The 24,653-nt window shown below is 52.9% G+C and overlaps 9 protein-coding genes across 9 annotated transcripts; 5 read left to right on the top strand and 4 right to left on the bottom strand.

Moving 5' to 3' along the window:
• Positions 1-138: 138 nt before the first annotated feature.
• Z517_09924 (haloacid dehalogenase, type II) lies at positions 139-945 on the bottom strand (the record flags this gene model as incomplete). The annotated part of the gene is made up of 1 exon (XM_013425832.1): positions 139-945. One exon carries the CDS (start codon positions 943-945, stop codon positions 139-141), a length of 807 nt encoding a protein of 268 aa, XP_013281286.1.
• Positions 946-1,281: 336 nt separating this feature from the next.
• On the top strand, positions 1,282-1,608 carry Z517_09923 (uncharacterized protein; the record flags this gene model as incomplete). Its single annotated transcript, XM_013425831.1, has 1 exon — positions 1,282-1,608. One exon carries the CDS (start codon positions 1,282-1,284, stop codon positions 1,606-1,608), a length of 327 nt encoding a protein of 108 aa, XP_013281285.1.
• Positions 1,609-6,355: 4,747 nt separating this feature from the next.
• On the top strand, positions 6,356-10,372 carry Z517_09922 (uncharacterized protein; the record flags this gene model as incomplete). Its single annotated transcript, XM_013425830.1, has 2 exons — positions 6,356-9,368; positions 9,417-10,372. 2 exons carry the CDS (start codon positions 6,356-6,358, stop codon positions 10,370-10,372), a joined length of 3,969 nt encoding a protein of 1,322 aa, XP_013281284.1.
• Positions 10,373-12,882: 2,510 nt separating this feature from the next.
• On the bottom strand, positions 12,883-14,298 carry Z517_09921 (uncharacterized protein; the record flags this gene model as incomplete). Its single annotated transcript, XM_013425829.1, has 2 exons — positions 12,883-14,067; positions 14,164-14,298. The coding sequence occupies 2 exons, from the start codon at positions 14,296-14,298 to the stop codon at positions 12,883-12,885; spliced, it is 1,320 nt and encodes a 439-aa protein (XP_013281283.1).
• A 363-nt stretch (positions 14,299-14,661) lies between these two features.
• On the top strand, positions 14,662-15,710 carry Z517_09920 (uncharacterized protein; the record flags this gene model as incomplete). Its single annotated transcript, XM_013425828.1, has 2 exons — positions 14,662-14,698; positions 14,755-15,710. The coding sequence occupies 2 exons, from the start codon at positions 14,662-14,664 to the stop codon at positions 15,708-15,710; spliced, it is 993 nt and encodes a 330-aa protein (XP_013281282.1).
• Positions 15,711-16,379: 669 nt separating this feature from the next.
• Positions 16,380-16,932, bottom strand: Z517_09919 (uncharacterized protein; the record flags this gene model as incomplete). The annotated part of the gene is made up of 3 exons (XM_013425827.1): positions 16,380-16,490; positions 16,567-16,653; positions 16,768-16,932. 3 exons carry the CDS (start codon positions 16,930-16,932, stop codon positions 16,380-16,382), a joined length of 363 nt encoding a protein of 120 aa, XP_013281281.1.
• Positions 16,933-19,299: 2,367 nt separating this feature from the next.
• On the top strand, positions 19,300-20,226 carry Z517_09918 (uncharacterized protein; the record flags this gene model as incomplete). The annotated part of the gene is made up of 1 exon (XM_013425826.1): positions 19,300-20,226. One exon carries the CDS (start codon positions 19,300-19,302, stop codon positions 20,224-20,226), a length of 927 nt encoding a protein of 308 aa, XP_013281280.1.
• Positions 20,227-20,414: 188 nt separating this feature from the next.
• On the bottom strand, positions 20,415-21,245 carry Z517_09917 (uncharacterized protein; the record flags this gene model as incomplete). Its single annotated transcript, XM_013425825.1, has 1 exon — positions 20,415-21,245. The coding sequence occupies one exon, from the start codon at positions 21,243-21,245 to the stop codon at positions 20,415-20,417; it is 831 nt and encodes a 276-aa protein (XP_013281279.1).
• A 1,198-nt stretch (positions 21,246-22,443) lies between these two features.
• Positions 22,444-24,042, top strand: Z517_09916 (uncharacterized protein; the record flags this gene model as incomplete). The annotated part of the gene is made up of 3 exons (XM_013425824.1): positions 22,444-22,884; positions 22,943-23,210; positions 23,267-24,042. 3 exons carry the CDS (start codon positions 22,444-22,446, stop codon positions 24,040-24,042), a joined length of 1,485 nt encoding a protein of 494 aa, XP_013281278.1.
• Between the last annotated feature and the right edge of the window lie 611 nt (positions 24,043-24,653).

The following is a 24,653-nucleotide window of genomic DNA, read 5'->3' as shown; positions in this document are numbered from 1 at the left end:
ACCACAACACTTTTGAAGAACCATGGTTCATCTCATTCCTTTCCTGGACTTGTGTGGTCAAAGCCAATGGGCACTTGCGCGGCCCTGTCTCTTGGTTGTTTATCTGTATAAAACAGGGTTTTATATATCGAGTTTGGTTTATTGGATGCCAAATCTCCTGGCGATCTCGAGAAAGCCTCCCTCCCCTTCTTCGAGGCCGATCCACATGTCGACCCAGCCCTGCTTTCTCGCCTCCTCCGCGTCCTCCTTGGACCAGCTTTCCTCCTGCGGCCGATCGATGTAGATGGTCTGGTAGCCGCAGCCGCGAGCGGCCTTGAGATCGCCGAGGTGGGCGGCGACGAGGGCGCACTCGGTGGGCTGCAGGCCCAGTTTCTCCGCGGCGCCGAGGTAGACGCTGGGGTGGGGCTTGTAGGCGCCGAAGTCCTCGGCGGAGACGATGTGCTTGTAGGGGAGGTTGCCGTGCGAGGCCAGGTCCCGCAGCAGGGCGGTGTTGCCGTTGCTGAGGGTGGCGGTCTCGAAGCGGGCGTTGAGCCGGCCCAGGCCCGGCGACGAGTCGGGCCACGGGTCGAGAAAGTGCCAGATCATGCTGATCTTCTGGACCTCGTCGTCGGTCCACAGGCCGTCGAGCCCGTGGTCGACCAGGAGCCCGTGCAGCGCCTCGACGTGGTGCTGGTCCACTGTCTTGAATTTGGACGGGTCCCGCTGCGCCGCTGCCGGGTCGTACGTCCGCGTGAAGTTGTAGTACGAGACGCGCCACAGCTGCGCGACCGCCGCCCACGACACCTGCGCTGCGGCCGTGCGCACGCCGCTGGGGATCGACGCCGTCGGGGAATTGAGCGCCTCCGACGCAGAGAGGTCGAGGTACTTTGTCACGGTCGAGCGCCAGTCGACCACGGTGCCAAAGACATCAGTGAGCAGGGCTTTTGGGGGGTTTGTGAGGGACATATTTCTCTCTCTTGATCGAATTGTGATGATACGTTTTTTTTTCTCCCCTCCTCCTCCTCTCGCCTGGATTGATATGTACAGTAATGTAGCGAAATCGGCATCCTATTGCGAAAGAGGGGCGCGGGGATACCGTCAGGCCCTCTTCCCGTTTCGGGATAAGCGTAGATTTCATGGGCTCGTATCGAACAGATACGGGATTTCAAAATACGACGTCATTCTCCTCGAAGGGCTTGTCGTCAGCTTGCCCAATCTTTCTGCTTTAATCGACTGTGGCAAGGCTGTGAGAACCTCACTCCATCGTTCATCTCTGTCAGTCCGCAAAGTTCTGTGAATCACATGGACTACCTCATTCCAGATGCTGGGATCATACAGCGGTGCAGACAAGCTACACCAGATGATCTCCTCAGTCATCCAGCCAGCGACAACAAGGTCCTCAGACTGAATGAGTTCCTGGTTGTGAAGTCTGGGTTCTTGCCGAGTGAGGATGAAGCTCGTAATCAAATGAAAGCATTCGAGATCTCGATCCTGAAATTGTACGCATCCCGAGAGTGTACCGATATTTCAAAGACCCTAAGAGACATGCACCCAACATGGCTATATGGTCATGGATTACATGAAAAGAGAAAGAAAGGAGGCTATTACCAATCCTGCTCAAATACGTGACATGTCTCGAATTCTCCAGCGTTTCGCATCCCAAAAGTGGCAAATCCCTGGTTCGCTCGCCGGAGGACCTTCCTGCAGCACCCTTTTTTAGCGATGCGAAATGTCCGACGGTTGCCTCGATGGAAGACCTAGTGAGGTGGTTCAATATACGCCTTTTCAACACGTCAGCGAGGGTTTCGTTTCAACGAATGGAACTTGTCCTGTGCCATCTGGATCTCTTTCCCCGGAACATCATCTGGCTTGATGGCCACCCACCGTGTGCTCTCGATTGGGCGTCTGCGGGGGTTTACCCTCGCCTTTTTGAGTGCTGCTCTCAACTCAACTCTCAAAGGCCAGAGGAGAACAGGGTTGTCTTGGACCAAAGTCTTTCCGAGTGCGAGTCTCTCCAGGTCGATCTGGTCCTTCAAGCCTCATGGAATGGAAGTGAAGTATTGCTTGTAAGTTGCGACTTGTCATGTCCTGTATCGAGACAAACTGACATCAATGTAGCAGGCGCCCAGCTTTGGAAGAAGTCGTCTCCGAGTGTGATCCATCTGAACTGCCACCTCGTCGATATCCTACCCCTAAAAGTCCGGCAGACGGTCCAACGCATCTCGAGTGCGCTAGAGGATGAGAAGTAAGTTCTCATAGCCATTTTTCCGGCGCAAATTTCGGTAGAAGACGTGACTGTTGTGGTGAGTGGTGCCCTCGCCGACCCGTATTTCAAATCAAATGACAGAAAGGTCGTACGTCATATCATGTACGAATGAAATCCGCCAAAAATTACCATGGAGAAGTACTCCGTAAGCATTGGAGAAAGAACTCTCACTATAAACGGCGAAGGGCTCTCCTTGTACCTGTAGGTAATAGATGTACCACCTAGAAACTGTCACATCAGTACGAGTACGAGTACTGAGCTGGAGGATCATGTCAATGCATTACTGGTGAAGAGTTGGTATCGGATACGACATGTGCCCAGGTAGAGGTTCGACAGGTGCGAGCGAAATATCTGATGATAAGTACTCGGTAATGATACACCGACGGTGTTTTTGCCCTAGTCATTACGGAGCATGGTGAACGCATGAACTATAGTTCAATAGATACTGGGCACTGATACAACTCACAGGCTAGATTATGTGATTGTGTGATTGTACTTGGTACCGGTTCACAAGTTTCGGGGGAGACTCCAACCCTCGGCACCAACTAACGTTCTCCTTCCTCCTTTCGTCAGTTGCTCATTGACAACAATTGACAATCAAGGCGTTTGTTTCTCCGAGAGACTTCTACGCGAGAGCACTCGGTACTCATGGTTCGTATCTCCGCACGTCTCTCTGACTGACTGACCCTGTGTCACTTTGAGGATGATTCCCCGTCGAACAAACAAGTGAGGCGTTTTGTGGGATTGTGGAGGAACTGGTTACTAGAAGGGAAAAAAAGGGAAGAGGGAAGGAACTTTGTGGAGTTTGTGGTTGGCGCCATTCCTTCTACCTACCTGGGTATTCCTCGAGTCCGGGCACGCCAGGTACGCCAGGCGAAGCCAGGGAGGTTCGATAGAGTGAGTACCTAAGTAAGACGAGAAACTCCATCCGTACTCGGTAGGAGGTAGGTAGTGTGATCATCATGCTCGTAAAATTCCAGTTTGATCGACATCAGGGGAAAGGAAGCCCGTGGTGGGCAATCAAACTACGCGGAGACGGCCACGATGCCCAACGAGCCGTGGATAAACCTGGCAAGCCTGGTAGTAACAGTGGCAGGGCAAGGGAAGGTGAAACAACGTCACACGCAACCGACATGATAACAAGAACCTAGTCCATGGTGCATGGGCACCAAGAGGGCAAGCGAAGGGGGGGAAGAGGGGTCCGGGAACGTTTAACAAGCTCTTGGAACACAAGGCGAACAAGCAGGATGAATTACCAAGAAAGAAGAAAAGCCACCACCGGAAGGAGGAGGGGAAAGAGATAGCAAGATTGACAGATCATGTATGGCATACACATGATTGCGGCAACGCGGCATTGGCGAAGGAACTTGTGATGTTATTGTTGTTATTGTTCGCCTTTGATTTAAAAATATGTGATGGGACAAGGTGTAATAGTAGGTGCATACAACTATTTGTTGACAAGTGTGATAAAACAAATGTTAAAGTGTGATGAAAAGGTTAGTGTTAGTTGGTAGGCTTGGTAGGATTCATCCTTGTCAATGTCCAGACACAGACAGGTACGAGTAGGGCAAGCGACTGATAGTGTATGCGACGGTTTGTCGGTGCACGGAGCATGATCAGCATTTGTCGGGAACAAAATCAGCCAACCAAACCTTGACTTCGGAGAATTTAATGCCAAACAAGAAGAGATTTGTTACGAGTCGAGGGAAGAAAAAAACCCTAAATATGGCTTCATCTACGAGGGGCCATACGAGGATGGAGTACGAGGGACGGAGTTGCGGCAAAGCTTAGTACCTCCCAGACGCAAACGAGAAAAAAAGGATCCAAACACTCAAGACACAGGTGGTGCAGGCTGACTCGATATGACGGGATGGTGGCCCAAATAGGTCATGACTAGCAAAGACAGTTGGTGTAAGCGAGAATGAGAGGAGAAGCGAGAGAGACAGTAGATAGACACAATAATGATGATGATGGAGTATGATGATGCGGGCCCCTTTGAGCCAAGCAAAGCAAACACCCAGTCAAGCCCGGGCTTCCTACGAGCATCTACGAATACCCACCTACCTTCCTTGTACAAGTAAGTGGCACGGACAACGGAAGTGACCTGGGGGGAGCAAACAGTTCATGTTGCATGCCGTGAATCCGTGACAGTGGTCTTTGTCCGATGCATTTACTAGGATTACGAGTCTCTAGGGAGAGATGCAGGAAGCCTAGGCGGAGTTAGAAGTGGAAGGGCGCGGGGGGAGCGAAAAGACTTACAGCCTACAGGCTACAGGTCCAGGGAGACCTGGAGGGAGACCTGCTCAAACTCATGCCTAGAGGTACTACCTACGCCTTCATTTGCATGTACTGTATGCAGCTCTTGTACGTACAGTAGCACAATCACAGCCAATGACCACTCCCCTCGTTATTCCTACACACCCTCTTCTTCCACTCACATTCCAGACCTCGCATCAATACCCATCACCCACGAGGCACAACTGTCAAATGATGGCCACGAGAAAGGATATCAGTGTTTCTTCCCTGACCCAGGAAATTGTCAAATTTGATACCTCGATCAATTGGCAAGCTTTAGGTCCAAGCTTGATTAGCCCCCCCAGACACAAAGGCTAGTTGACCAGCTACTGGTGAGAATCTTCCGGCGGTGGTAGCCCAGTGGCGCAGGGTGGAGAAGATGAAACACACTAGACATGCCACCAGGAACTTGACTCCAGACCGGCCCGTTGCTGCTGAAAAGACCCTAAAACCGCCCACCAGGTACCCCAAGTACAACTACTTCCCTAGCAGTGCCTTCCTAGTATTAGCTCAATCGGACCTGCAGTGGCCTGAAGCCTGGAACCCCGATCTTCTGGTCACTCTGTGATAATTCTCTAGGTACCTACTCGTAGGTATGTACTCGTAGAACACTCTCTACGCTGCGATAGCAGTCCCTCGTACAGAAGCACCATGTGTTCTTCTTTAGTTCCACACTTGTCCCACGTTGACGCCACTATCACCACTCCCAGCGTGGCCACCACCATGGAACTCCCCAGCTGTTCAACGACCCGAGAAACTGCAAAACAGACTAGGCAAGCTGCGTGGTCCTTCCGGGCTAAGACGGAAGCCTCCGTCCCACGCCCAATAAAAGGCCCATGGCTCATGGCCCACGGCAGCAACCCTGCCTACTTCCTGGGTCCCTAGTTAGTAGCCCCGCGCACCAGTGTCCGTGCTCGAGCCTCATCCCCCCCCTACTCCCACTTGGGTCCTACCTAAGACCGTGGTAGCCTTTTTTCACTTTGGTCAACTCCACCCTGCAGTCCCTGGTCAGAAAGACCATCCTCGCCTGCGCCCAGCGATGCCCCTGAGAAATGATTTTCCCGCGATTGATGCCCTGTTGCCCAATCATTTCCTGAGCCAATCTTGCGCCTATGAGTATGCCGGACGATCATTTGCAGCAAGTTCAAAGGCCCAACAGGCCCATGAGGCCCATGGACTCCGCTCGCAGACGCGAGTGCGGGCGATAGAGAGTCTTTTCCCTGTGGCTGCTACTCGTACTGAATTCTGTGCAAAGCTTCACTTTTAGCAGCCTTCGCTCGACCCAAGGCAGAGGATCAGGCCCCGGCCTCGTCGGTCCTTTCTCGACTCTTTTCGCTTCAGAGCAGCATCCTCGTCAATCGTCACCCTGGTCCTCGAACAGTTTCCCCCAATTCACACAGACTAGGCTGGAATCAGATCAGCAAGCTTTCCCCTGTCCATCTGTCAATCCTATTGCAGACAGTCCGTTCCTTTGCCTGCGCTTGCATGAGGGTTGGTTCTGTTCTGTCCATTGTCTCGTCAATCTTGCATGACCATCTCACCGTCTCGACCGCAACACTGTTTGAAGCCCTTCACGAGTCCACTGTGCGATTTTGCGGAACCCTGTTGGCTTAGTTGTTGCATTCAATCGTTTTGTTGCCTTTCCCCGTCATGTATTGTACGGCTCGCTGAGTAGTGATTCATGTCACTATTCGTTGCCCAAATCAGAAGCACAGGGACGAGCCATCCAAGCGATCCAAGAGTATGTGTATGCCCTACGCGGGCTGCACCTGAAACCCTGAGTTTCCTCGAGGGCACGACAACTGTCGACGAATAATGGACCCCGAGGTCAGCTATTCGCTACCTTCACCGACCGACACTCCATATCGAACACCGTCCAGTTCTCAATCCCTCCGTTCCCGCCGGTACGAAGACATGTCGCCCTCATCTACGCCTCCTCCAATGCCCGATGAACGAGCAAGCAAAAGACGAAGTAATGATTCGCTCCATTCTAACCCTGCTCTGGACGAGAATATCTCTCCTCTCGACCCACGACGGTTTACACCCACGCTCCATGCCTCCTTGGTGTCCGAAATCCTGTCGTTGAGGCGAGACCTCGAGAGTCGCACCAATGACATTGAAAAGTTGGAAATCAGCCTCCATGCGGCGCAGACTCAAAATGAGGTGCTCAATAACAACCTTTTGCAGGCTAACAAGGAGACGAGATCAGTGAAGCGGCAGATGCAAATGCTCGAAGGTGGCACACTGTCCGCCCTCAACGACCTGGCGAAAGAACGGGATGATGCTCTGAGCGATGTTACTGATCTGCGAAAGCGTCTCGAACAAACTCAGAAAAAGGCCAAAAGCCAGGAGGAAACCGCCGACAAGACCCAGGCATTGTGGGACAAGGACAAGGAGATGTGGCTCGCGGAAAAGCGTGGCCTGGAAACCAAAGTCCACATTGCTGAAGGCCGCTTGAAGGTGGTGCTGAGTGAACTTGCCAATTCTCAGCAACAGCCAGTCCCTGCTTCCCCTACCGAACGTGCCCACAGTCGCAACAGTATCATGGATAGTCCCAGTAAAGGCTCCATCATTGCTCGGAGAGGGCGGAGGCACAGTGCGACGTCAGTCAACAGTGATACTCACGGAGGTCGAGTATCGGTGTTAAGTTTCCACAACGGCATTTCAATCAACCTGGCAGACGAATTGGCGTTTGATGAAATGGAAGAAGACATGCTAAATGCGCTCGACAACGACGATGGCCGGGTCTCCCCCGACGCTCTACCCGAGGAACACGTTCGACCCGCCTCCAGCTTGTCCATCAAAGCAAGGAAGGTGTTGGGTCTACCTGTCGACTTTGAAGACATGGAGCGCATTGACAGCCCTGAGCATGATCGTTCTGGTGCCATGTCAATAGACGGGAATCGACGTCGACCAAGCGTCAAATACGTAGACACTGCCATTCAATTTTCCCCACCAGCGTCCCCGTGGCCGATGTCAGATCCTCGACCCAAGGCTAATGGCCACCGACCCTTGGAAATTTCCATCGCAAATGCCAGACAGATTAGTGTCACCCCAAGCCCGGTCAGCCCGCAAGACAGTATTGACATCGCCTGGGAAAAGCAACGACCTATCATGGTATCTTCGGGCTGCCAAACGGTCGAGGCTCTCCCAAGTCCACCCCTTACACCTGACAAGCGCGACGCAGGGCTAGCTACCATTCCGGAGAGTGCTCTAGAAAGAGTCGAGACCGCCACCATTGGAACCCAGACCGAAGCTGCGCAACCTGTCTTCGACCAGTTCAGCCACAAACACACTGGGAGCGAGGAGACTCTCGATCTGAAGGTTCCCCTGATTGCCATCATCCCTCCCGCATCCAGACCTGCCACACCTGAAACTAGTGTTATGCTACCACCCCGAACCAAGAATGCAAGTACCCAGGTTGCCAATCACTTACTAGGAGGATACAAGTCTTCTTCTATGCAGACGGAAGAAATTCGAGTCGACATACGAGCCATTGTTCCACCCTCCGAGATGCCACCTGCTCCATTGTCGAGCCATTACAGGCCACCAATTTCATCCAGGGCCGTGCCGCCTCCTATCCCTCGCAGCAGAGTATCTCCTGGTAGTTCGATGTTTGCATCAAGGCGTTCGGCCATCGCTGGGCCGTCCAAGATACCTCCTTTGAACGACAATGGACCTCTCACGAGAGACTTCGCTTCAAATATGCCACGACCCGTCAGATCAAGTAGTCTTTTCGCCGGATTCGATGACGACGCTGAAAATCGGGATGATTATATCGAAGAAGATACCTTCGAGGAAGACGATATCTTCAGTCGCCCAACAGCGAAATTCGTTCTCAAGTCTGGAAAAATGGTCTCCCAGGACCTTCGGTTGGACGACGTCAGTGAGAGTGCAGCAGTATCTGCAGGCGAGGCAGCTGCATTGGAAAATCTCCGACTATCTGAAGACAGTCTACCTCCAGAGATGAAGGCTATTCTCTTCCAGACTCGGACCAGCCCACGCCGAGGATCTCAACGCCAGAACATGGGCCTGAAACTGAAGAGGGTTCCATCGGCCAGGTCCAACAACATGAGAAGAACTGCCTTGATATCGAGTGGAGCCGCTGCGCACCAGTCATCACACTCCCAATCCACCACCGGCTCTCTGGAGAGCAACAACCCGCCTCCCTTCCCCGTTCCCTTGCGGTATAGCTCAGCTAAGGTGGGCAAGTCCATCAGTGAAGGCGGAAGAAGTTCACCCGGCAGCAGCAACGCGTCACCGACCAAACGACCAAGGAACAGCAAATTCGCCAAACCGATGTTGCGAAAGGCGAGATCAGGACCAGCCATTTCACCTCACTCGCAAGCGCGCAAATCACGCAGTCGATCACCGCCCCTGGAACCAAGAGTCTCGATTGTCCCGGAGATGCCAAGTTTCCAGATGCCTACAACGACACCGGCACCCGTGATTGAGCCATACAGCAATCCGCGGGAAGCAAGCGCTCCTCGGCCGTCCATTGCAACGGGCCCTAGTCGACAGCGCAGTCACACCAAACAGAATTCTGACGTGCTATCAATGCAGCAGACATCGGTTGTGGATTCTATTGCTCAAACCATGGTCGGAGAATGGATGTACAAATATGTAAGGAGACGAAAATCATTTGGGGTGACTGAGAAGGCGGATTGGGATGCCAATAAGAGCGTCGAGGAGATCTCTCAAAGTGTGACCAACAACGGCGTTCGTCACAAGCGATGGGTCTGGCTTGCGCCTTATGAGCGTGCGGTCATGTGGAGCAGCAAGCAGCCAACGTCTGGGACCGCCTTGATGGGCAAGAGTGGTCGAAAACGTGAGTTCATTGTGAAGAGTGCTTGTCCGAAAGCTAACTGTCAACCAGTGACAATCAAGTCCGTCCTCGATGTCAAGGATGACAATCCGATGCCCAAAGGGGCATTAACTGGAGCAAGCTTCAACAGGTCCATTCTTATCTTGACACCTCAGCGTGCCCTAAAGTTCACAGCGACATCTCAAGAACGACATTATATATGGTTGACGGCGTTGTCGTTCCTATCGCACTCTCCTCTCAGCGTCAACGATCTCACCGCCATCCCACCACCGCCCCCGCTTCCGGAACACGATGTGTCGCCTGCTCCAGCACCATCACTTGCCGGATCACTTCGCAGACGACCAATTCGAGACTCTATTCGATTGACGAAAGGCGTTGCTAAGTCAGTCGCCGGCACGAGGTCTTTCACGACCGATGGATCGGTGCCCGTACATGACTCGCGACCTCCTACTCGCGATTACTATGATCCCTTGACGGATCCTGCTCTACCACCAACAATCCCTCGCCACTCTCGAAAGCGAAGCAATACAGCGCCTCGAGCGCCACCCAGCTCTTTCAGGAGCTTCTCCACAAACGGTGTAACCCCAAGTCTACCCGGACCGGGATCCAATTATTCTCAAAGTGTTCATTCCACGGCGGTTTATTCCTCCGACCGTGGCTTATATACGCCCAGCTTGGGAATGCAAAGTGTGATTAGCAGCCGAAGAGGCAGTGAGGCTAGTGCTTCAGGCAGGCCTCCCCTTCCGACCTTTATGGATAACAACCAAACTACGACTATGAGGATGGACGCCTTCATTGAACACGAGCAAGGCACATCCTCAGGTCGGCCGTCTTTCAATTTCATGCGATCAGGGCAACCCAAAAGAAAGGACATGGGCTACTGGGGCGCAGAACAAGGAAGAGAGAGCATCAGCCCCGTGGACTCATTGCTGCACAGTGAGATGATGGCAGCAAGCTCCTCCACACGAGGGAGCTACGAATCGAGAGATCCGTGGCGCGGGTTCTGAGGTCTCCCTCCACCCACGATGCGTTCCCAAACATTGACCCATCCAAAGACGATTTTTAGTCATAATGTGTACAAGTGACAATGATGGAAAAAAAAGAAAGAATCAGTTTTTCTGCGCAAGCAGTGGATTACAGGACGAAATCCAGCACCAGCTTGGGATATCGTTTTTACTCGTCCGAAACCATTCCATTCCCTTTTCTGGCAAATGGGAGATGGCGTTCTCTTTGACTCAGGATGTGGGATTGGATGTGCCAACAGGAATTTGTTGGCAAAAGCATGGGATGGATAGGCAAAAACCTGAGGGAGGAAGCTTTTGCTTGATCTGTACCTATATGTCTGTCACATACCCCCCCATTTGTTTGTGGTTGTTGTATTCTGGGGCGTTCAAGCGAGTATCCTACTGTATGAAGCCTCTGTGTGCTTGGTGATGTCACAATGCGAATTAGCCTGTTACTTTCAGTTTGCACCCACCGTCTGGTCTCTTGTTGCGAGGAGGCAAGGCTGAGGATTGATATCGATTATGTAAACAAGCAGCCTGGTGAGCCCCGCCATCTTTATCCGTAAGGCTGCGGCCTCGCCCAACTCACCCACTTCATCAACAAGTCACTTGAACTCTTTCTACCCTCCAAACACCCCGGCGGTCCTCGCATTTAGCCAAGCTCTTTCTTCGCCCGTGCCATTGATAACTCGTTTCCCTCTAGCGGCGAAGACCTTGAATACCCTCACTGTCTGTGTCACTCTCTCAAAAACCACAACCCCACTTCCACTTCCTCCGCGGCCAGCGCCTGCTCGTTTCCCTTTCAAATTCCGACTTTCTGTTGCGGCTCGCGCACGACGCAAACATGCTGATCAAGTAATGCACAACCCTTCCCTCCCCTCCTCTGTCTTTTCCCTAGAACACGAAACTTTCTCGTTAGCGGCGGGAACCTCTACTACGGTGTTACACGATGGATGATGAGACGAGACTGACGACTGGACGATTCGTGAAAACAGGGTGCGCACGTTGACGGGAAAGGAGATTGAGCTGGATATCGAGCCGGATTACAAGGTGTGCCTGCCACCCAGTCATCCCTCTCTCGCGTTCGGAAGCATAGTCCTCGACGGAGACTGCTCTCCATCAACTTCACTACCTCGACCACCTACACATGCACATACTTGGGAGCAGAACAGAAGGCAGGGATATGAATCCTGAAAAAGAGGTGGACTGCAACGCTGACAAGATGGAAATCACAAGCCGCGACGGTTTTGAATGAAAATTATCACAAGTTCTGACAGATGATGTCCCTGCGGCATTGAAACAGGTCTACCGGATCAAAGAGCGCGTCGAGGAGAAAGAAGGCATTCCGCCCGTCCAGCAGCGGTTGATCTACGGCGGAAAACAGATGTACGTCTTCTGACATTCTTCCATTTCCCCTCCCCTTTCCCTTTTCCTTTTTCCCGGAGGGAGAAACCATGTTGCGTGAGTGAGAGAAGTATTCAGGGTCGGATGGGCAGGTTGCATTGAGCTGGATCTCCAATACAATATTAACTCGAAGTGCTGGTGTGGACAATCTGCTAAGTGAATACTATCGTGTGGAAAACAGGGCCGACGAGAAAACCGCCGAAGATTATGGTCTCGAAGCTGGCAATACGTTACACTTGGTGCTGGCGCTGAGAGGGGGGAGGTGACGGCGATTGTAACGGCGACAGCACTCTCAGCATGGAAGAGGGCAGGGTTGGCGAGGGGTGTGCATGCCTGTGTGTTCTCACAAGGCAGATGGGTGAGGGCGATGGTGGTGGCGGGGAGAAAGTGTCGCGCGATCGTCGGAGAGGATGTGCAAGTCAGTCACAATGAAGAAGGATCAAAGGGCGTGAGGTGGCACGAGCCGTGAAGGCCATGGAGTGAAATAACCAGCCATGGACATGGACATGGACGTGACACATATGGCCCATGCACTCGACTTCAGACTTCAGACTTGAGACTTGAGACATTGACTCTAACTCTGGCACTGACACTATTTGACACGGGGATGGGATGAAACGAAACGTAACCAACTCAAGGCGACCAGACAAAATCGCCACAAGGATAGGGCAGTCAGTTTGCAGTTTGACAATGACAAAGAGATACACAAAAACAAAGACAAGAAACTCGGAAAATCAGGATCTCATTTCATCTCATTTCATTTCACCTCATCTCGGTCAGTCAGGGTACCTCGTGCCCCGTATGTCGTATATCGCCACGTATCTACTCGAAGGTGCCGCCTACCTAGATACCGACATAAGTATTCACATATCCACATATCATGTTGGTGACATTGATGACTCGATAGGCACATGAATGCAATGTGCGCGTAAAGATGTGTTTGATGTTGCTGCTCGAATATTCAATTCCAGATGGGTGCCGTGCCTCTTCTTCTCTTCCCGAAATATGATGCCCCAACCTGGTTAGTACTTGCTTCTTAGCAGTTGTAATGTCCGGTCTTCAGTCTTCAAATTCTATCGTCATCGTTCTAATCCCTCACGCACACCCCATCATACTGGTTTGGGTCGTTTATTGGGGGCTGTGTAAAAGAGGTTTGGTGCTTCATATTTTCTTTTCACCGATTGCGAACCCAGTGGCCGAGATCCCGGTGCCGGGGAGAGCTTCAGCGGGCTCCTCGAACGGGGCGGGAGTTCGCTGGCAAGGGCATTGTTCGGCTTCAGAAGCTTCCGCGGTGTCTCGACTTTGTTCTCTACCGACTCTCGTGTTCTTCGTGGCTGGTCCTGGATGTCATCACCATCCGAGTCTTCGAGGAAATCGAGGGTCAAGCTGCCATTTATATCGTCAACTCCTCGCGAATTTCCAGGAACTTTCCCGTTCTTCCGCTTTTGAGAATTTCGCTGTACACTATTGAGCGGAGACTGTAAGTCCCTCGCTGAATTCGAGGCCGAGGCTTGGGCTTGAGAAGTCTCGTACGGTTCCGGATCGACCGTGCTGATTGGTCTTCCCGACTTCAAAGCCCGTAATCTTGACTCTCTGTCGCTCGTCAGATCATATGGCTTTCCACCACCGGCAACGGCAGGCTGAGGTCTCGGTTTCGGTATCTGCGTGGAGGGAGCAAACATCGGCGGCCTCGACGTTCCCGCATTACCAGATGCGCCAGTCCCCGACACGGGTCTTTTGAGCGGCGGACTCAGAGCCTTCTTGGCCTCGGTCGCCTGCACGATCTTCATCTTCTTCACCTCCTCAACGAATTGCGCCGGCGCTTTAACCACCCCCGTCTGCTTCTTCTGTAGCTCGTGCATCGGTCGGTTCATTTTGCCAGCTTTTGCATCCCTGGCTTCCTTGCGAATCTTCTCCATCAAGGTCATTTTACTGGCGCCCTTCGCGCCCGTCTTGCCCGATATATAGTTCCACTGAATCCTGGCTCTTCGCGAAGGTCCAGAAGCATTGCTGCTCGAAAGTAGGCCCGCACTGAGAGCAGTGCTTGCAATCACCGCTGTGTTCTGCTCTTTGCCCTTTTGAATATCCGCCAACGCGGCTTTCAACATAGCTTCGTCGTTGGAGGAATCCTTAGTTGCCTCTGCCTTCAGCTTCTTGTACACTTTGTACCAGTTCTTCGGGTTGGACGGTTCATGGCGCTTCAGATCCCAGTCGGGAATGTCTCGCTTGATGAAGTTGAGCCAGATCTCGGCGTCGTGACCGATGATTTGCGGAGACGAGAGCTCGAGTTGGTGCTACAGGTGGCTGATCAGTACGTTCACAGGCCTCAAGAACTATACGGGGGTGGAGGTCTGGGAAACACACGACCGAATGTGCAGGGCGGGACTTACCAGTTTCTCAGGGCTCTCGATCTTGAGCAATATAGGTCGAATCAGGTCATAGTCGATATCACCAATGTCTGTTATCCGGTGCACATTGCGGACACAGGCCCGGCGGGCCATGTCAAGAAGGCTGTCGACAGGCATGGTGATGGCCGATCCGTGGTCAGCTAGTGGGGAGCTGGCCAGTCCTCGGAGACGTGGAAGAAGAAGGACATGCGAAAGACGGAGGGCAAGGGACGTCTATATCATGTCACCGAGTATGTCACAGATGTGACTGTGAGCTGAAGTCCTTCTTACCCTGTAACAAAACACCACGAGTGAACCGTGGGGTCGGAACAAGCGCAACTTCGGCTCAAGTGACAGCCTTGCAGTTTCCGCATGCGGCGTAGTTCAGCCTCACGCGCTCCCTTGACCACTCTCCATTCACCACTTGTTTGAACCAAAAGGCGACGAACACGGCTTTAATCTATAACCACGATACCAAGGACTTTCCAAGAATAAGAGAGTATGGCGATTTTTACAGTTTTAGACCAAGCTGAGGAAGGTAAGGATGTGCGTTGCCGACTCAACAAGCACCAAAGCTCTGACTACGTCGTGCAGACAAACTTCATGCGACGCGGCTTCTAGGTATCGAAGAGCGGCCCTTCAAACGGGTATCTAAACGCCTTCTTGCCCCCACTACTCCTATAACCTCTTTCCTGTCGCGACCAAGCCCGTCAGACGACGACGCAGCGACCGCAGAACTGCCTGGGGACGAACACGAGAACTTCCTCCAATCCTTGACACGCTTTCGCGAGGACGTGATCCTCGACTTCGCAGCCTTCGAATCCGCCATCGCCCGCACAGGATTCCTCCGCGCTGCAAACACCCGCGAGCGCGACCGCTATGCCTCTGAAAAGCTCAAGATTGAACAAACTGCCAATGATGTGCGGGAGAACCTGTCACATCTGAGGGTGCAACTTGATGAGGCGCAGAAGACTCTAGCGGTTCGAAAAACCTACGATGTGCTAGCGGAAAAGATCACCCGAGATGAAAAATTGAAAGTCACGAGAGCCGAACAACATGTGAATCTCGAAAAACTCAAGGCCGAAATCGAGGAGTTGGAACGTGAAAGCACGGAGTTGAAGGTCGCTTGGGCAGAGAGAAGAGAGCAGTTTGAACGAGTCATACACGAGGGAGCGAGACTGCGGAGGGTGATTAGAGACGAGAAAGAGCCAGACCCAGATGGCGACAAGGATGACGCAGACCAAGAGCGGGAAAGAGAGGGCGACGAAGGGGAGAGAGAAAGAGACGGGCTGTCTACGGTAGGGACACCCAGACCTATGGACGACGCGCCAACGCCCTTGCCAGCTGGGCTCAGAGGGAGCGGCGTGCTGACACCTCGATCGAATCCGCTGGATGGACCTGGTACCGGAGGAGGGGCTACGCCGCAGCGGGCCGACGAGGACGTTGATATGCATGGAAACGCAGGGTTGTCTTTCGCGGGCGCCGGCAGTGTCAAGGACGCCGCAGGCACATCTCTTGAGAACGCTACAGACGACATGGACACAACCTAGCCGAGTTGCAAGGACTATTCGCCAGCAAGCCGTTCCAGGTGCAGACACGAAAGGCCTCGCATCTGCCAAGCAGGTATACAGGGACCGCGATCAACAACATTTGTCTTCAGGCTCGAGAAGGATTCTGGCTTGAATGCGTCCCGGAACTGGTCCTTGACCGACTTCGCAGCTGGACCATTCCCTGTACAATCACTAGACCTATATCTGGGTCCGGCAGTGATGACGAAGATGCTCGCGCTGCTATGAAACTAGCCGCGAGAGCACCATCACCCGATGACGATCTTGGAACTCTGCAGCAAGCGAGGATTCAGGGGTTCAGTGAGCCTTTCAATATCCTGCTACCTGGTGGCTAGGTGCCATTAGATCAACATCCACGAGCAGTTCGGCAATCTCGTGTGCTCTGACTGCTGGAGGCCGATTACGCTTCAGAATTGAAAGCCAAGAAGCAGGCATCAAGCCTACTGTGTCTTATGTCCAGGAAACATGAGAGACTTGTTCCGTTTGAAAGGGAGTGGTGAAAGTGATGCTCCAATGCTCATATCCTTCGATCGTCGAACTTAAGGTCTCGATCATACTGCAGTGCGCTTTTAAGTAGCCTCGTCGTATTCGCATGTTCGTTCTCGTCGTCATGCCTCGTCCTCGGGGTCTTGGAGGGAAGGACACTGTAGATCACGACATGGTCCTCTCCTCCCCAGCGATTGGATCATCCTTCTGCGCTTCCTTTGCCGCCTTGAGCACTTCAACCGCAGCGTTTCGTTCGTCTTCGTTTGTAGCTGTATCCTACACGCCACGAAAGACACCCTGCCGTCAGCCAAATCTCATGGCATATACTGCCCGACAAGTATTGGAGACTCACCAGGAGGTTCTCAAGCTTCTCTCTCGCGTTTGTGATGCGATCGCGCAGCGTCGGGATCACTATCTTGGTTTCTTCGAGTGCTTTGCGCTGTGGGGAACAGTCCGGGAGTGGTCAGCCTTGTCACTGAGCAGCAAAAATGATCATGAGTTCGCCGATCAATTTTTTCGTGGCTGCATGGATACGCGCGGTAAATGGACACACCTCTTGTCTGAGTTTAAAGTCATGGTTCTCATCACTCCCGTTAGCTTCGGTCTCCAGCTTGTAAATCCGTGCTTCTTGCTGCTCCTGCTCCTTGTAGTAAGAGGCTTCTTCCTTCAGCAACCGCTGGAGGGACGAGGTTGCGATCTGGATTTGAGAGGGTGGCATATTGTTCGTCCTATGTTTTTTTTAAGGTGTGGGATCTGGGAATTTGGGAAGTATACCAGTGTGACAGGCTTTGTTTACTCGGTCAACGCGACGAGACGAGTAGTGCAGGCTCCAGAGATGTGAACAAGTGGGGAAGAGGCTGTGACACGACCACCTGAGGCATGAAGCATCAGGCATTAGGCACGATGACGTCGAATGTCTCCTGTGCAACGTCTTCTTGGCACGACTTGGCAGGGGCTCAGGGGGTCACGAGGGTCACAAGGATCACGGGGTGGTCACCGGTACCAAGACGCCATCATTTCCATCTGTCGGTCATTCACTGAGGTTCAGATGGACCGCAAAGCGAACATACTGTTCCAACGGGGCTCAGAAAACCTACCTGCTCCTCTACCGAGCGAAGGCCAAATTCGCAATTGCCCAAACGTCATTCACGGGAACGAACCGTTCTCAGTTCACAAAGTGGCTGTGATCGGTCCATATGCGATCAAGTCTGGAAAGCACCAAAGTCAATTGGAGGAAGAGAATCTGCTCTTCCTTGAGAGAAATGCCCCTCACATCACTGCTCCGAACCTCTATGTAATGTGGCATTCGGATGGCGCTAATGCCGCTTTCTTCATTGTCATGGACGTATCCCACTGAACGAGTTATGGCCAACACTAGGAGAGATGGACAAAGCACAAATCCTTGACGGGCTGAGGGAGATTTTTGAATCACTCCACTCTTTGCCGTCGTCTGGATTCTTTGGTAGTATCCATCGAGGGCCGGTCCCCTATCATCTATTTTGGGATTCAGATGGTGACCCAACAATTACTGGGCCATTCACCCAGGACGCGAGATGATCATTGGCCTGGCGAAAAGATCGCGAGCAATTTCGCTGATGAATAGAAGAAATCCATCTTTGGCAGGATTCTTCGAGGCGCATCTGGCCCCAGCGCTTGACGATCATTCACCCACCTTCTGCAACTCGGATGCTCAGCGAAAGAATATCATTGCCAACACAGTGCAGGATGGTACAACGCAATCCAGGGATTTTCGTGTATCGATTGTCGGCTAGCAAATTGCTGGTTGGTATCGCAGGTACTGGGAGTATGCGTCTGCTTTCTTAAGCCTCTAATGGAACCAGGATGACTGGCTAAATAGGTTCGAGGACACGCTTTCTGTACGCGCTGTCGAGGCAGCCATGCTGAGGCTAATTGATCAAGACCTATGGTTTCGAAGCACCGTGATTCAGGGATGTATCGGGTGCACAATTGACATGATGACATCAGGCATTGAGACCGGCGGCCTCATGAGGATGGAGTCCAAGAGGACTGATTAGACCATTGGTTTACGAGGCTGTTACCACGAAAGCGTTGATAGTATGGAGTACCCTGATCGCATCGATCAGCGGACGAAAGCCTACCTGACTGTCCTGGCTCGAAGGCCGTCCACAGCAAAAGTCTGGTTAGACACTGAAGAGAGTGTCGACCCTTTCACCAACCCTGGAAATGTATCAAAGCAGTATGTGAAGCCCACCTGAGGTAGTTTGTACTCATCTATACTACGTTATAGTTATACCTTATCTCTATTGAAGCGAACCACCGGTAAATCCCAGCTACTACGTATCTATAAGTTTGATACTAATCTAAGGGTAGATAACCTACTTAAGAGTTATATCCGCGAGGTCGATAAGGGGAATGAGAAGACTACGTAGTAAGGAGGCGGGGCGGTGTAAACCACTCCCATCGAAAATTTCATACGGGACAGCAGACCTGCGGTCTGGTATCGGTCCCCCCACCACCGAAACCCTTTACCTCCCTGGCTGTCGCCGTCCTCATGTCCTCAAGATACTAGATGCTCATCAATCACGATCCCGGCACACCAGGCACCCACCAGGATGTCGTTCCGCTGATGACAAAGGCGCCTGCGCCATATTCAGCAAACCGCCAGTCTGCACGTGGAGGATGGATTCCGTTTCCAGCGGCCGGCACCGAGCTGGCCTATCATGGCCCCGGGTCCCCTTGACAAGATTGTTGCAAATTACCTAAGATGGGGGTGGATGGCTCATGACTTGCATCATACCCGCGAACTTGGTCGAATCGCGGAACGCGGTGAACCATCGCTATTCTCTAGACTTGATGATCAAAGATTTACGCAGACTGCGAATCTCTTGGCAAGTATCTAGGAACATGCTGGATAGGATACAATGGTATAAGTGAGAAATATCTCCCCGGCCTCGTTGGTGGTTTCTTGTTCACAACACATACCTCGTACGCTCAGCAACGGCCCGCCGCTCCTCACCCCTCGCCCGCCTGGACAACGAACACGGACTACCACCAGCAAGAGTCTCAAATCTATAACAAACCCACCAGCGTCCAGCCCAAGAATATGCGTGCCATAACAGTGTCTTCCTGGGGCTCTTCCCCTCAATTCACCTCATCCCACCCTGACCCTTCACCGTCGTCCGCCGACACCGTCACTCTCAAGGTCCTCGCCAGTGGCCTTCATCAACTCATCCGTCTGCAAGCCACGGGTGGACACTACACCACCAAAAACACGCCCACGCCCTACATCCCCGGCGCCGACGGTGTCGGAGAGACACCTGATGGCCAACGCGTGTACTTCAGCAGCATCATGACGGGCGGTGCGTTTGCCGAATCTATTACGGTGCCCAAGGCCAACACAACGCCGCTTCCCGAAGGTGCCGATCCGGTCACGATTGCTGGACTGACAAACCCGGGAATGTCGAGCTGGATGGCCTTCGCCGCCCGCATCGACCCGCCCTTACCCAAAGGTTTTACCGTGGTGATTGTGGGTGTCACAGCAATCAGTGCCAAAGTCGCGGTCCAGTTCGCGCGGGTCAAAGGCGCCGGGAAGATTGTCGGAGTGGCGAGAAACGCAAAGGAGATGGCCGCGATCGCCGACCTGGACGAGCGTATCGTCCTGGCCAACGACCCCGGCCAGACGGATTTCTCGACCCTGACCGACGTGGACCTGATCCTCGACTATCTCTACGGTCCCGCCGTGGCCGCCCTCTTCGCCCAGCTCAAATCTACCGTCCCCACGCAGTTTATCCAGATCGGCACCGTTGCCGGCAACGACATAGCCTTGCCCGGCGACATCCTGCGGAGTAAGAACATCACGCTGCGAGGCACCGGCCCAGGCTCGTGGGCCATGTCGCAGTACGCAAAGGAGCTGCCGGGACTGCTAGCAGCCGTGGCCCAGCTACCCGATATGGACTTGAAGGTGAGGAAATTGGAGGAAGCGGAGGCGGCGTGGGCGGCGAAGAAGGAGAGGACTGTGTTTGTGCCATGACTCGCCGAAAAGCGAGGGCAATCTTCCAAGCCGTTGTCCCCGAGGGCGAATATCTGAAATAAATAAAAAAAAAAGTTATGCACACAAAGAGTGAGAAGCTCGGGTTACGAATTTCCTATTGGCTGAAGGCCAGAGCCACGATTCAAGATCTGTTCTGTCTATTAATGGTTTTATACTCGAGACAGTGCTTATATGCCAACCTCGATTTCTATCCATATGCACTTAACTGTGGTGGTCTCCAAAAGCCCCATTTCGTTCTCTGTTCGAAAACTTACATCCTGTAACCTTGTCTGCACGGCCACCTCGTCTGTCTGGAGTATTCTGTTGCCTTCGCGTCTTCTGGACATTGAATTACTGTCGCCGATGCTCGATTCCGCCGACTCGGGACTGCGCCATCCAAGATTCCATTTGCCCGTCTCACCGGTCGGATCGTGTTCTGGCCCCGGGAGAACAAAGGCACGCTTGAACCAGGATGACTTGGTGGGCCGGGGTGGTAATGAAGCTCCTGATGCTGGTTGGACTTGGAACTGAGGTTGGAATTGAGGTTGAGGTTTCTCATCCAGACGCTCAGATCGTGTCTCCTTGGTTGTGGATGGATTGGACAGCTCCCTCCTAAGCATGAGATCCAATTCTTCGATCACTGCTTGCTGCGTCCAAAAGGAGGAGTGGTTCTCACTCCCAACCAGAGTTATGATGACCCCCGTGGTCTGGTGGTTGGGCAATGAGGGTGAAACGACGTTCTGTTGGGTCAGAGTTCCCGTCGACCTCAGCATGTCCGCTGGGACGACAACGATGGTGAGGTGGTTGCATAAGTTGGATACATGGGTTGCAAAACAGGCGACGAGAGACTCTACGACTAGCTCGTAGATACGTCGCGTACGTTCCTGTCGGATCAAAGATGTGCTCGACGCTGGTCTCAGTCTTGGGTCCTGGTCTGATGCATTGGGTGAGACAGCGACTGCCTCTTCATAGGTAGGGATGCGATCATGGAGATCTCGGTCGAAGGGCGCTTTGGACATGCCTGTAGGAGGACGGTCTTCACAAGATTGAGGTCAAATGAATCTGGGGTAGTCTCGGTATGCAGTAGAGGGGCGCGCTCTTTCAGAGAGGGAGAGAGCGGGAGAGCGAGCAAGTGAGTAATCGGTATACCGAGGACAAGGAACCGAGTCACATGGAGGATGTGCTAGCATTCAAGATCAGCCTCATCGTCACTGCCCAGAGACAGTGAATTCGCTCGAGGAGGAATGCGATGCCGTTTGCCGACTTGGGCTATTTCGAGCGGCACTGACCGGTGAGCGCTGGTTCGCGGATATAGTTGGTGGAAGTCAAAAACGGATGCCCGGCATTAGCGAGAACGCAACCGTTGTCTTCTAGAAGGCGAGGGAGGAGCTTCCTAAGAGGCGGGAAACTAACATGCTTTTGGGGCCAAAGTCTGGCGATCAGGCAGACTTGTGTGGGCAGCTTGAGGATGAAGACAGAAAAGCCTCACCACATTGGATGAAACTAACCAAGCAACCAAGCAACCAGCTCGCCAGGTAGTTCGCTTGCTCTGCCTGCGCCTGCGCCCAGACAACGCCGTGTCACAACCACCTCCACCTCCACGCCCCCTCCCATCATGCTACTACTTGGTACTTGGTATCATCTACAAGGTATCTCAAACAAACATCCGGTCTGCCTTGACTCATCCGTTCATATGGCCCCCTCCACTCTTGTCCCGTATTCGCATATGATTAGTTCACCATTAAACCACTGCACAACGGCATTCAGTCCTCGTGACAACCATCCAAGATCCCCTGCCCTTCCGCTTCTGCCTCATACCTCCACCTGCATTGAACTTTAGGACCACTTCAGAAGAAAATGCCAACACTACACAGAGCCTAGGGCGGTACATGGCAGACTGGATGGATCCTGCCTATGGACCAGGTACAGCCTCGGTCTTGATGTTTGAGCAGGATCATGCAATAGCAAACATGGACCAATCTTCGCAGATCCGTGGTCTCTACAATGATGGTCCTTAGTATTTATTCCTGCTTCTCACCTTCGTTCAGTCAGCCTGTTCCTTCTCTCCTCGCCCTGGCCAAACAAAGCCCTCTGTGACAAAGTCCTTGTACCACTTGCTTGCATCTCTGTGTCACCATCTTCCTTCATCATTTACTTCGGCCTGCCCCCTACCACAGTACCAGCCCATCTTCCTGATACACCAGTTCGATCACCCATATGCCCGGCATGTGGTATCATATCTCAAACGCCAATGAGTACCTCGTCGTCACCGGCGCCGGCGTCGACGACGTGCGGATTGTCAAGAAAGCCCTTGTCTACCCATGGCAGCGCGTCGCTCGGATCTCCGTTTCGCCCTTTGACTTCTCACTCAACCTGCAGGCCATGACCATCGAAAAACTCCAGTTCGCCCTGCCTGCCGTCTTCACCATCGGCCCAGATAACAAGCCAGAAGCCCTCAAGAAGTATGCATTGCTCCTCAGCGGGAACCCAGATGGCACCCCTTCCGCCGGCCGGAAACCTGGCCAGGCCATTGTGCCGACCCAGAGAGGCCATGTCCAAGACATCGTGAAAGGTATCATTGAGGGAGAGACCCGTGTCATTGTCTCAAGCATGACCATGGAGGAAATCTTCAAGGAGCGGCAGGTCTTCAAGCAGAAGGTAACGCTAATTCGAATCTGATGGCAACCACTGATCACAGCACTGACGGGGGTTGTAGGTTATCGAGAACGTCCAGAACGAATTGGACCAGTTTGGCCTGCGCATCTACAATGCCAACGTCAAGGAACTTCAAGACACCCCAGGCTCCGAGTACTTTGCCTTTCTCTCTCGCAAAGCCCACGAAGGAGCGTCCAATCAAGCCCGTATCGATGTGGCCGAAGCTCGCATGCGAGGTGAAATTGGCGAGGCTGCCAAACGTGGTCATACAAAGCAGGAAATCTCCAAGATTGAAGCAGAGACGGCGGTGCTCGAGACCAAGCGGAGAGGTGAGTTGCCTCTGCTCTACAACAACACGGCAAAAAAGCTGACACATGAACTACAGCCGACAAGGCCCAAGCAGACGCCGAGCTCACCAACCGGCAGACCGAACTGGACATGACCATTCAAATCAATCAGATCCAAGCCCGCAGAGCCGCCGAAGCCCGCGACTCTGAACTGCAGAAAGAGGTCGAGATGAAAAAGGCGGCTACGGAGCTTGAACGTCTTCGCGCCAAAGACCTCGTACGAGCCCAAATCTCAAAGGAGACGACCCAACAAGAGGCCGACGCAGACCTCTACCGAGCATCCAAGGAAGCAGATGCCAAGGCCTACGCGGAAAAGCAGGATGCCGACGCCCAGTTGTTCAAGCAGCAACGTCAAATTCAAGCTAGCGTCGAACGCCAGACGAAAGAGGCCGACGCCATGTACCATGCCAGGATGCGTGAAGCTGAAGCCACCAAGGCCCAGGCGGAAGCGTACCGGGAGTTGGCTGACGCATTCGGCGGACCTCAAGGCCTTCTTCAGTACATGATGCTGAAGGAGAACGTCTACGAGAAGCTTGCCTTGGCCAACGCAAAGGCCATCCAAGGTCTCCAGCCCAAGATCACGGTGTGGAACACGGGCAACGGCGACGGCAGTGGCGCCATGGAACAAGGCATCGCGCCGATCAAGAACATCATGCAGTCCCTGCCTCCACTGCTCACCACGATCCAGGAACAAACCGGCATGACGCCGCCGAACTGGATGGTGCAAATGCCCAAGGATATCAACGGACAACTCAAACCCGAGGAACGGAGAAAGATCCTGAGCCACGGCACCGCCGACGAGAAGAGAGGCTGATCCACTCCTTCCTCCACTGACGCATTTTCTCCTTCGTGCAGACAGACAGACAGACACTCACAAGGGGTAAGACACCGTGACATTGACCTGATCTCCTGCATTGATGCGAAGTCTGTGCCGATCAATCCCGAGAGAAGATGTATGAGGACCGACTCCAATACTCCCAACACTCACCCACTCCCTTGCAGGACACATCTTTTTTTTTCCCCCTGTTTTTTTGTTTTGTTTACGAAGCATATATATCCCTCATGGCGAAATCTGAGACAAATCAGGCAGGCATTTAGGAAGTGTCCGTGTCTCGCAGACAGACGGACAGACACTGTAATGGGAGCTGGTTGCTGGTTGCCAGTCTGCATCTATGTATGTGTGTGTGTGTATGTATCTACTGCATGTACCTTTACTTATCTAGGTACCCTATAAGGCATTAACTATCACTCGAGTTTCCCTTCCAAGTCCTTCCTCCGTGCTGCGCTGTAGTTTCTTTGGCAGAGTCTCTAGTAGTCTATATCATTTCACTTGTCGGGTGCAATATCCCTCGTTCCCTCTTCTTATTTTCTCTTCTGGCAAACCACAAGGACGAAGTTCTCTGGCTTGAATTGCAATCTACTTTT

The sequence above is a fragment of the Fonsecaea pedrosoi genome (genome assembly GCF_000835455.1).
Source record: "Fonsecaea pedrosoi CBS 271.37 unplaced genomic scaffold supercont1.6, whole genome shotgun sequence".
Lineage (NCBI taxonomy): Eukaryota > Fungi > Ascomycota > Eurotiomycetes > Chaetothyriales > Herpotrichiellaceae > Fonsecaea > Fonsecaea pedrosoi.
This window is presented reverse-complemented; position numbering and strand designations above follow the sequence as displayed.